General features: G+C 34.4%; 1 protein-coding gene across 1 annotated transcript in view; it reads left to right on the top strand.

The window, feature by feature from the left end:
• AGPS (alkylglycerone phosphate synthase) overlaps positions 1-13,128 on the top strand; it is a gene marked incomplete at both ends in the record, with an annotated part of 139,643 nt that overhangs the window by 54,376 nt on the left and 72,139 nt on the right. The window contains 2 exons of the mRNA XM_079710107.1: positions 1,240-1,319; positions 4,237-4,317. Of these exons, the coding sequence (XP_079566233.1) occupies positions 1,240-1,319; positions 4,237-4,317 (161 nt within the window). The remainder of the gene's footprint in view (positions 1-1,239; positions 1,320-4,236; positions 4,318-13,128) is intronic.

Raw genomic sequence — 13,128 nt, forward strand, 5'->3', positions numbered from 1 at the left:
ATCATTTTAACAGCTTACACAAGCCAAAGGAAATTGCCTTCACTGACTGAATTGGCATTGATGGAATGGAAATGGAACCTCTGCAAATCAGAAGTTCCAGATACCTTCTTCAGCTGATACTTTCCGTTGAATTCATGCAAAAAAGGCATTACACTGCCACTTTTTTTTTTTTTTTTTTTTTTTTGCGGTACGTGGGCGTCTCACTGTTGTGGCCTCTCCCGTTGCGGAGCACAGGCTCCGGACGCGCAGGCTCAGTGGCCATGGCTCACGGGCCCAGCCGCTCCGCGGCATGTGGGATCTTCCCAGACCGGGGTACGAACCCGTGTCCCCTGCATCGGCAGGCGGACTCTCAACCACTGCGCCCCCAGGGAAGCCCTACACTGCCACTTTTAATGAAATATTTTTCTGATTTCAAATGACTTTGACAAGAAATAGTGGTTACTAATCACAGACATGTTAACATTGTTTCACCGTGTAGATCAATACCCCCTGTACTTGCATCAAGGTGACTTCCACTTATATTCTGTCCAAAAGATATGAAAGTACCAATTCAAACTTTATTCTGCTATATGATGGTACAGATCTGGTTAAGAACTGAGAACACCGTATTGTTCCGTATTGTTATCAAGAAAGCATTTTTCCTTTGACAACAAATGTTAAGTAGGAGTACATTGTTTAAATTCTTCTATGTATTAATTATTCTATATTAAAATCACTTTTTCACCAAAGAACATATAAATTTGTTTTTGAATATCATATAATCTGGGCAGTTTTAACTTTATATTCTAATTTATTAAAGTCTTTTTGCATGGGAGTATAAGATAATATTTTAAATGATAAGTGAATCTCATAAATATGGCAGAAAGGAGATAATGGTGTCTCTAGTTGTATAGGATGGGTATTTTTTCTTTTACGCTATCTCTCCACAGTAATCATTAGCTTAGAACTTTTCTAATCATGTTTTTGGAGTTCCACAAATTGCTAGGGGCTTCACTTGAGTGTGCCCGGGGGATGGAGCCATATCCCATTACTTTCAGCTCCATAATATTTCTTCATTTTGGCATGCACCATGAAATTAAGGTGAGTTTGCTTATAGTGTGTTAGCATTTGCAAATTACATTTTGCCAAGTAGAAATAGGTATTATTTCCTAGAGGGCCTATCTGTATACTTTGTCTTAGGGATTTACCCTAGAAATGTAGCTAAAATTTAAGCATAGTTGTTGTTTCCTATTTTGGCAGGAGGAACAAGTGTTTCATATGGCCTCATGTGTCCTGCAGATGAGACAAGAACAATAATTTCTTTGGACACTTCACAAATGGTATATGATAATTTAAGATGTATTTGAAGATAGTGTTTGGTTTTAAAAGTTGTCTTTATGGCTCAGTCTTAGTTATTTTTAAAAAGTTATATTGTCCATTTTGTTTAAAATTTTTTCATCATTATATTTTACCTTTGTCTTCAGACCTCTAAAAGCTAAGTTCACTCTTACTCTAAGTCATATATCTTGATGGATTCTACCAAATTGACATGTGAAATTGACAATTTGAGAAGCATGGATTGGAATAGTGATACAATAGATGACCTGATTTGTATTGTTAAAAAACAAATAATATTTGTTAATGTTAATTTGAATCATCAAAACTTAGTTGTTCCCCAAATTTTTACTAATGCTATTGCATTTTTGCTTTTGGAAGAATAGAAGAGCTAATTAATTTTAAAATTAACTTAAAATTAATAAAGGTGCTAATAAACTTTAGGATTATTTTGTGAAATTTTGGTTCATTATGGTCCAAGAGTTGGCCATTGTGCTATGTTAAGGTTTTAGTTTGGGTATGAACTTAATCTTTGTATAGTCAACAATATTCCTGTTTATATAATCTTTTATTATAATTAAAAATTTAATATTTATTATTATTTCATTGAAGTTTTTCTTTTTTTTTTTTTTTTTTTCAATGGTGTGTCAGTTTCTGCTTTATCACAAAGTGAATCAGTTATACATACACATATGTTCCCATATCTCTTCCCTCTCTCCCACCCTCCCTATCCCACCCGTCTAGGTGGCCACATGTACAGCTCCTCTTCTGAAACACCATTGCCTTGATGAGAGCAATTTAACTTCTTGTCTGGGTTTCTGCTTCTCCCTTTGCTCACTAATAGTCTAAATCTGAAGAGATCAACAAGAGTGATCCTTTTATTTTATTTTTATTTTTTTATTTTTTTTATTTTTTTTTTTTGCTTTATCACAAATTTAATCAGTTATATGTATACATATGTTCCCATATCCCCTCCCTTTTGCGTCTCCCTCCCACCCTCCCTATCCCACCCCTCCAGGCGGTCACAAAGCACCGAGCTGATCTCCCTGTGCTATGCGGCTGCTTCCCACTAGCTATCTACCTTACGTTTGGTAGTGTATATATGTCCATGCCGCTCTTTCACTTTGTCACAGCTTACCGTTCCCCCTCCCCATATCCTCAAGTCCATTCTCTAGTAGGTCTGTGTCTTTATTCCTGTCTTACCCCTATGTTCTTCATGACCTTTTTTTTCTTAAATTCCATATATATGTGTCAGCATACAGTATTTGTCTTTCTCTTTCTGACTTACTTCACTCTGTATGACAGACTCTAGGTCCATCCACCTCATTACAAATAGTTCAATTTCATTTCTTTTTATGGCTGAGTAATATTCCATTGTATGTATGTGCCACATCTTCTTTACCCATTCATCCAATGATGGACACTTAGGTTGTTTCCATCTCCGGGCTATTGTAAATAGGGCTGCTATGAACATTTTGGTACATGTCTCTTTTTGAATTATGGTTTTCTCAGGGTATATGCCCAGTAGTGGGATTGCAGGGTCATATGGTAGTTCTATTTGTAGTTTTTTAAGGAACCTCCATACCGTTCTCCATAGTGGCTGTACCAATTCACATTCCCACCAGCAGTGCAAGAGTGTTCCCTTTTTTCCACACCCTCTCCAGCATTTATTGTTTCTAGATTTTTTGATGATGGCCATTCTGACTGGTGTGAGATGATATCTCATTGTAGTTTTGATTTGCATTTCTCTAATTAGTAAAGATGTTGAGCATCCTTTCATGTGTTTGTTGGCAGTCTGTATATCTTCTGTGGAGAAATGTCTATTTAGGTCTTCTGCCCATTTTTGGATTGGGTTGTTTGTTTTTTTGTTATTGAGCTGCATGAGCTGCTTATAAATTTTGGAGATTAATCCTTTGTCAGTTGCTTCATTTGCAAATACTTTCTCCCATTCTGAGGGTTGTCTTTTGGTCTTGTTTATGGTTTCCTTTGCTGTGCAAAAGCTTTGAAGTTTCATTAGGTCCCATGTGTTTATTTTTGTCTTTATTTCCATTTCTCTAGGAGGTGGGTCAAAAAGGATCTTGCTGTGATTTATGTCATAGAGTGTTCTGCCTATGTTGTCCTCTAAGAGTTTGATAGTGTCTGGCCTTACATTTAGGTCTTTAATCCATTTTGAGTTTATTTTTGTGTATGGTGTTAGGGAGTGTTCGAATTTCATTCTTTTACATGTAGCTGTCCAGTTTTCCCTGCACCACTTATTGAAGAGGCTGTCTTTCTCCATTGTATATTCTTGCCTCCTTTAACAAAGATAAGCATCAAAGTAGAGAGAATAGTATTTCTAGTCTCTAGATTAAATAATTATTTAGATATATTGGCTTTATCTTTTTTCCTCTACTATTTCTAAAGCAAATCCTGATAGTATGCTACTTGACACCAAATATTTCTGTGTATTTCTTTTAAAAAGGACATTTTCTCACTATATTATTATCACTTCTGGCAAAATTAAAAGTAATTCCTTATATCATTTAATATCCAGTCCACATTCATTTTCCAGTTGTCTCAAAATTGTCTTTATTTTATAATTAATTTCATTGTTCAAACGGGGATTCAGACAAGGCCCGCATTAGCTTTTGGTGGTTTCTTTTAGTCTCATTTTATCTGAAACCCTCTTCCTCACTTTCTGAATGTCTATGTTTTAAACCAACTCCTGTGCAATATACTGCCTGTGTTACTATGTCTGTCATGTTGTATAGTCAGGAACAAGTGGAGCTTTCTAGTGTGGGTAACCCTACTTGCTTAATTTCTAGTGTGGGTAACCCTACTTGCTTAATTTCTATCTTGTCACTTAGTGCTTTCAGTTAGGAAGTTATGTTTCCTGAGAATGTCTGTTCCTGGAGATGAGACTTCTTTCTTCTTTTGCAACAGAATCGAATCCTCTGGGTTGATGAGAACAATCTGACAGCTCATGTAGAGGCTGGCATAACAGGACAAGAGTTGGAAAGACAGGTATGTTATTTAAAATTTTCAAAACTGCTGTGTATCCCCTCTATGAATAAAGTACTTTTCACGATATATTCACTGAACAAGCTTGTTCGGTTTCTGTTGTGGGTCAGATATTGAGCTAGATGCTATGAACACAGTAGTGAATAAGACACCCATCCCCTATCCTATGAAAGCTTACGTTATATTATGACAGAAAGTTAGGTAAATAGACAGTATGGCTCAGTGAGAATTGCTAGGTGAAGGCTAAATGTGGGGTGTTAAGGCTCATCAAATGGGGTTCGAAGAGAAGGAGTTGAACAAAGATGGTATCACAGAGGACTCGGCATTTAAAATGAGGATTAAATTAGGATGAGTGAGAGTGAAAAGGAAATGGGGTTGGGGAGAACAATCCAGTCAGGGGAAGCAGCATGTGTGGAAGATTTACAGGCAGCTGTTGCTTTGGGTGATCTGCAGATAGCTGAATATGGCTGAGATCTAGTCTGTGTATATGGGAGAACACATATTTTTGGTGTTTGTATTTTGGATGAGTGTACGTATAGTAGTGGTAAAGGGTGAAGCCAGGAAAACATGAAGAGGTCAGATCATAAAGCCCCAAAAGTTTGAACTTTACCTTTGTACTTAGTTTTCGTGAGCTACTGTGTGGAGGATGGATGGGCACGTAAAGGTGGATTAAGTGGCTGCTGCAATAATTTGGACAAGAGCTGATGGTGACTTGAAACAAAGTCGTAAGAATGGAGGGAAACAGAACAAGTTGGACACAGAATTCTCAGAAATTAATGATAAATTTGATCAATTTGGGTAGATGTTGGTATTTGCTATTCATTGAAATTTTCAAAGCATAATTTTATTGAAAACTGCTCATCTCATGAATAGGTAGAACTACTGGAGTCCTTATAGCACTTTTTGGGATCCTAATGAACTTTAGGAAACTTGAGGTTCTCTTCATGGATTTTAAGCCGGTAATTATTAAAATGTATTGGTTTCTTCAGCCCTTTCAAATATGGTCAAGATGACTGTAACTCAGCTTTTGTAAACAAAAGTTAGAAAGTCTAGTTCGCTGGTGATGAACTGACCATTTTGTTCAATTTGGGTTACAGAGACCCCTCTTTCCTACCTTTTTTTTTTCTTCTTCTTCCTACCTTTTAACAACACAGAGAGAAATGTGACATGCTTGTTGATCTTTTTTTTATTGTCTTTTTCCATATTTCATGGGAAAGAGTTGAATGAAGTTAGTATGCTGGTGACCAATTCTGGATGAAAGGTTTTGAAAAACATTATTAAACTTTTATCTTTATTTTTGATTTAATGCACTAAGATACAGAGAACTAGAATAAAATTGAACATATTCATTGAGGCATTAAAGATCTTCAGTAAGTCAAGGTTTTATATAATTCAGGGTAATTAGGTTTGTTAATTATTATAGTTTATAATGAACTTTGTGGGTTGAATAATAGTATTTAATGAAAAAAACCTGTAAAAAGGCCTGTATTAGTCTTCTGTTATGCTGAGAGGCATTATCAACACAGTGATTTTTTTTATAACAAAGGATGGCCTTTCATGTCTATAATTTTATATCCTTTATTATAGCATTTGATGTAGTATTTTAACCTTTCCAAGTTTTTTTTTTAAAGGTTAGAATTAAAATTCAAGGAACATATTTCCTTGAAATTTAAATGACATTTTCCTAGACTAGGAACTTCTGATATTTTACCTACTAGTTTATTTCCCTAAATGCCAATATAGAACATTTCTTTTTGCCTCTAGTAGACTCTAATATAGTTTCTACAGCTGTGTTAATCCCAGTTCAAGTTCTTCCTCATTATGCTTCTGTATTCTTCAGTTTCTTCTTCAGCTGAGGTAACCAACTTAAAACTTCCTGCTTTTTCATTCTAGAAGTTTTAAAATGACACAAATATATTAGTTGGGTAGCACAAATTTTCATCTTTTTAACTTGTAGATTACATTTTTTAATATGTATGAAATTTAAGGGAGGTCGTTAAATGTTAACTTTGGATTTGGGAATTTGTTTCTAGGTTTATTAAATCTTTGGCTACTTAATTTCATTAGTTAATAGTCTGGGGATATGTGACTTATGTTTTCCCCCCACTAGGGATGCATTTCTCAATGCCTCAGTTTCTTTATCTATAAAATGGAGATAATACCTACTTCATAAAGTTTTTGTTAGGATGAAATAAGTTAATAATGTAAAGTACTTAGAACTTTTATTCATTCCACTAATTTTTATTGAGTACTATCTGCTTCATTCAGACACAGCTGACTTTAAATATTTCTTCTGTATGCCAAAGACTCCTAAATTTGTATCACCTCAGACTCCTTTCTTGAACTCTAAACTTGCATATCCACTTGCCTAGTTGACGTCTCCACTTGTATATCTAATACCCATTTCAAACTTAACATTTTAAAAAATTGAATTTCAATTTTCCTCCACAGTTTGCTTATTCTGCAGCCTTCTCATTCCCAGTTGGTAGAAATTCAGTTCTTTGGGCAGCTTGAGCCAAAATCCTGAGTCTTTTTTTTTTTCTTTTTAGTATTTCTAAAGGGTCTTTTTATTTTAAAAAATATTTATTTATGTGACTGCACTGGGTCTTAGTTGCAGCATGCGGGCTGTTTGTTGCAGTGCATGGGCTTCTCTCCAGTTGTGACGCTCAGGCTCTAGAGTGCGTGGGCTCAGTAGTTGCAGCATGCAAGCTCTCTAGTTGTGGCACGTGGGCTTCAGAGCGCATGGGCTCAGTAGTTGCAGCGCATGGGCTCAGTAGTTGCAGTGCAGGGGCTTAGTTGACCCACAGCATGTGGGATCTTAGTTCCCCCACCAGGGATCAAATCCACGTCCCCTGCATTGGAAGGCGGATTCTTAGCCACTGGACCACCAGGGAAGTCCCTGCTTTTGTTTTGTTTATAATAGTTTCATTGAGATATAACTGTCATACAATATTGTAAACTGCAGTCATTTAAAGTGCACAACTTGATAAGGTTTGGTATATGAATACAACCATGAAACCATCACCACGATCAAGATAATAGAACACATGCACCAATCCCAAAAGTTTCCTCTTGGCCTCTTTATAATTCTCTCCATCCCACCTTTTCCATGTCCCTGGCAATCACTGATATGCTTTCTGTCACTGTAGATTTGTTTGAATGTCCTACAGTTTTATTAAAAGGAAATCACATACTCTTTTTTTTACAAGGGTGGGGCGAGGGTTGGCTTCTTTCACTAGGCATAATTATTTTGAGATTCATGCATATTGTTGCATGTATCATTATTTTATTCCTTTTTGTTGCTCAATAGTATTCAGTTGTATAGATATACCACTGTTTGTTTATCCATTCATTTGTTGAATGCTTGGATTATTTCCAGTTTTGGGCTATTACAAATAAAGCTGCTTTGAACATTCACGTGTAAGTCTTTGTTTGGACATATACCTTCCTTTCTCTTCGGTAAGTATCTAGAAATGAAATGGCTAAATCATTTGGTAGATATATATTTACCTTTTTGAAAAACCACCAAACTTTTTCCCAGAGTGATTGCATCATTTGATATTCACGCTAGCACTGTATGAGCTTATCTACATCCTTGCCAATATTTGTTATTGTTAGTCTTTTAAAGTTTAGTTGTTCTAGTAGGTTTGTTATGGTATCTTATTGTGGTTTTAATTTGCATTTCTCTAATGACTAATGATGTTGGAGATCTTTTCAAGCGCTATTTGCCATCCATATATTTTCTTTGGTGAAGTGTCTCTTCAAGTTGTTTGCCCAATTTTTTAATTGGATTGTTTTCTTTTTGTTGGGTTTTGAGAATTTTTTTTTTTAACATATTCTGGACATAAGTTCTTTTCCAGATATATACTTTGCAAATATTTTCTCCCAGTCTGTGGCTTGTCTTTTCATTCTCTTAATAGAGTCTTTTGAAGAGTAGATGGTTTTTAATTTTGATGAAGTACAGCGTACTTAATTTTTTACTTTATATATCATGCTTCTACTGTCATATCTAGAAACTTTTGCTTCACCTGAGGTTACAAAGATATTCTCCCATTTAAGTTTCATAGTTTTTAGTTTCTATTCAAGTCTGATGAGTTTTGAAGATTTTGAGTTAATGTTCATGTATGGCATGAGGGATAGGTTGAAGTTCATTTTTTTTGTGTATGGATAATCAGTTGTTCCAGCACCATTTGTTGAAAAGACTATCCTTGCTTCACTGAATTGACTTTGCACCATCATAAAACATGTTTGTTGTCATTTTTATATAATATGTAATATATAATAACGTGCATCTAGTCTGGACTCTATTTTGTTCCATTGATCTGTTGTATATCTTTATGCCAGTACCACACTATTTGGATTCTTGTGGCTTTATCATAAATCTTTTTCAAAGTTGTCTTGGTGATTCTGGGTTCTTTGTATTTCTATATGATATTTATAATCACCTTGTCAATTTCTATTTAAAAAAGTAACCTGTTGGGGTTTTGATTGGGACTGCATCAACTCTATACATCAATTTGGGGAGAACTGACATCTTAATATTGAATCTTCTGACCCATGAACATGGTATAACTTTAGTTTTTTTAAGGTCTGTTAATTTCTCTCAGCTGTGTCTTGTGGTTTTTAGTGTACAAATATTTCATATTTTTAATAGATTTGTCATTAAGTATTATATATTTTTATAAATGGTATTTTAAAAAGTTTTCAATTTCTGAGTGTTCTTTATTAGTATATAGAAATAAAATTGATTTTTGTGTATAGCTCTTATATCTAGCAATCTTACTAAATTCACTAATTAGTTTTAAAAGTTTTAGCTCCCATTAGATTTACTACATTTATGATCATGTTTTTTGTGAATAAAGACAATTTTACTTCTTCCTTTCCAATCAGTATGCCTTTATTTCTTGTTCTTACCTGATTGCACTGACTAGAACCTCTAATGCACTGTTGAAAAGTGAAAGTAGACACCCTTATCTTGTTCGTGATTTAAGAGAGATGCATTCAGTTCTTCACCATTAGGTATGATGTTAATACTTAATGTATAGGGAGGTTGAAGAAGTTCCTTTTATCTTAGTTTGTAGAGTGTTTTTATTAGGAGTGGATTTTGGATTTTGTCAAATGCTTTTTTGTGTCTTAAGGTGGAAGATGAGGTGATTTATTTGAGGCCTTTCTTCTTCTTTAACATAGGCTTTCAGTACTATAAATTTTCTCCAACTACTGCTTTAGTGGTATCCTACAAATTTTGATATGTCTGCTCAATTTCATTAATTTCAAAATATTTTCTACTTCCCTTTTGATTCTTTCTTTGATCTATAGGTACTTATAAGTTGTTGTTTCATTTCCACTTATTGGGGGATTTTTCTAAACATCTTTCTGTTACTGATTTCTATGTTAATTCCATTGTGTTCAGAAAACATTCTTTATGACTTAAATCCTATCAAATTAATTGATATTTGTTTTATGGCCTACAGTATGGTCTGTCTTGTAAATGTTCCATGTACACTTGAAAAGAATTTGTCCTCTGCTGCTGTTGGTTGGAGTGGTCTATACATGTCTGTTAGGTCAAATTGATTTATAGTGTTGTTCAGGTCTTCTGTATTTAAAAAAATTTCTGTCTACTTGTTCTATCAATTATTGACAGAAGGGAATTACAGTCTCCAACTATTATAGATCTATTTCTTCTTGCAGTTCTATCAGTTTTCACTTCATATATTTAAAGCTCTGTTATTGGGGGAATAAATACTGAGGATTGTTATTGCTTCTTGACTAATGAATAATTTTGTTACTGTGAAATGACCTTCCTTCTTCCTGATAGTATTTTTTGCTCTGAAATCTACTTCATCTGATGTTAAAACAGCCATTCCAGTTTTATTTTGACTGTTGTTAGCATGGTATATCTTTTTCCTTTTTCCATTTTTAAATTTTTTACTAATTTATATTTTTATATTTAAAGTGTTTTTCTTATAGACAGCATACAATTGGGTCTTTCCTTTTTATCTAACATGACAGTCTCTACCTTTTAATTGGGGTAGTTAGACCTTTTACCTGAACCAGTTTGGTTCAGTTAAAGTCTGTCATCTTGCAATTTGTTTTCCATCTTTCCTATCTGTGTTTTCTCCTTTTCCAATTTTACTGCCTTTTTTTGGATTGAATATTTTTTTAATGATACCATTTAATCTTTTTTCTTTCTTCATTAGCTATAACTTTTTGTTTTGTTCTTTTAAGGGTTTCAGGTTTTATAGTGTATATCTTTAACTTAAAATAGTCTGCTTTAAGGTGATAATGTATATAACACTTAGAGATTAGCATAAGAACCATAAAATATTATACTTCCCTTTCCCCTTGTCTCTCCTTTGTGCTGTTGTCATACATTCCACTTTTACATATATTGTAAAACCTATAGTATATTGTTATAATTTTTGTTGAAATAGTAAGTTATCTTTTAAAGATATTTAAACAGTAAGAAAACATCTTTTGTATTTACCCATCTAGTTACCCTTTATGGTGCCTTTTAATTCAATCTGATGATATTTTCCTTCTGCTTGAAGGACTTGTTTTAAATATCTTTAGTATGAGTCTGCTGTTGATGATTTTTTTTTGCTTTTGTTTGTCTGAAAATATCTTTGTTTCATATTTTTTTAAAACTTTATTTTTTAGAGCAATGTTAGGCTTAAAACAAAATCGAGAGGGAGGTACAGAGATTTCCCACATGCCCCTGCCCCCACACATGCATAGCCTCCCCCATTCTCAACAGCACTGGAAGTTTGTACCCCTTGACCACTATCTCCCCATTTCCCCCACCCCCTTATCCCCTGATAACCACCAATCTATGCTTCTATGAGTTCACCTTTTTTAGATTCCACATAAAGTGATATAATGACATTGAGATTTCTTTTACCAACGGTGAACCTACATTGGCACATCATAATTACAAAAAGTCCATAGTTTATTTTAGGGTTCACTTGTGGTGGTGTATATTCTGTGGGTTTGGACAGATGTATAAATGGTCACTGAGTAGCCTTCATTATAATATCAGAGTATTTTCACTGCTCTACATTCTCTGTGCTCTCCCTGTTCATTTTCTCAGCCCCCTGACCCCTGGCAACCACTGATCTTTTTATTGTTTCCATAGTTTTGTCTTTTCCAGAATGTCATATAGTTGAGATCATAGAATATGTGGCCTTTTCAGATTGGCTTCTTTCATTAAGTAATATGCGTTTAACTTTCCTCCATGTCTTTTCATGGCTTGATAGCTTATTTCTTTTCAGCACTGAATAATATTCCATTGTCTGGATGTACCACAGTTTATTTATCCATTCACCAACTGAAGGAAGTCTTGGTTGCTTCCGAGTTTTGGCAATTATGAATAAAGCTGCTTTAAACATTTATGTGCAGGTTTTTATGTGGACATACGTTTTCAACTCCTTTGAGTAAATACAAGGAGTATGATTACTGAATTGTATGGTAAGAGTATGTTTAGTTTTGTAAGAAATTGCCAGATAGTCTTTCAAATTACCATTTTGCATTCCCACCAGCACTGAGAGTTTCTGTTGCTCCACATTCTCTCTAGCATTTGGTGTTGTCAGTGTTCTGGATTTGGGCCATTCATATAGATGTGTAGTAGTATCTCATTGTTATTTTAATTTGTGTTCCCCTGATGATATATGATGTGGAACATCTTTTCATATGATTATTTGCTATCTTCAGTGAGGTATCTGTTAAGGTCTTTGGTCCATTTTTTAATTGGGTTTTTTCTTATTGTTGAGTTTTAAGAGTTCTTTGTGTGTGTGTGTGTGTGTGTGTGTATTTCAGAAAAATTGAAAGGTAGTAGTCTTTTGAGAGTAAATAATATGAATATAGATTATTTGGGAATTAAGGAAGAAAAATCATGGTCTGATAATCTTCATTTTAGCTTTCAGTCTTATATTTAAGCTACTTATTTGTGAGTGGTTATTAACCTCTTAAAATTAAATAAATGTATTGAATGTTTAGTGAAAAAATTCTATTATGTAATAATTGATGTCTTTTAAAATCTTGTTTTCCTAGCAACAAAATTAGACATGATAAATATTTTTCATTGCTTGTGTGCAAAAGCTAACAAATTGTATTCAACCTATAGGTTCTCAAGTTCTGGATTACAGCTTTCATACCATACTTAAATACACAGATATAAACATAGCTGATGTATTCTACATCTCTGCGTGGCTTACTTGAAAAACAGAAACAGTTGCTTAATTGGATGACTATCAAAATGGTCAACACAGATTGATGGGCTTGAGTGCAGTAGACAGTGGGTTTGCAGATGGTAGCGTCTGTACCATTTGACATGAGATGGCTGAGTCTTTAAAATGATTTTAGTGGAATGGCTTTGGTGTTGTTGCCGTAAAGGGCATCCATCCAACCTCAGGTGCTGTGCAGATGGCAAAGCCACGCTAATGTAGAAAAAATGAGAAACAAGTGACTATTTAATGTACAGGAATGCATGATCTGCGTCACAAATACATGATGGTATTACATGCAGGAAACCTAGCCAGATGGCTGTACATTAAAACACATGACTCCTTGAGAGAATTAAGTACAGGCAATTTGCTCAGATTTTCTGCAGGCCTGCTGCAGATTATATTAGGGTAGGGAGCATAAGAGATTTATTTATTGAAAGTGTTTAGATGAAGTTGGCAATTATTTAAGCATAATCTGATCTCCATAAGTAGTTAAATTGTCTCTTTGTGGAAAAAAAAAAAAAGGAGGGAGGGTAGTTGGCTTTAAAATAAAAGAATGTAAGGAGTAAGATTGGCTGGTGAACCTGTGGAAAAT

This window comes from Hyperoodon ampullatus (genome assembly GCF_949752795.1).
Source record: "Hyperoodon ampullatus genome assembly, chromosome: 8".
NCBI classification, from domain to species: Eukaryota; Metazoa; Chordata; class Mammalia; order Artiodactyla; family Ziphiidae; genus Hyperoodon; species Hyperoodon ampullatus.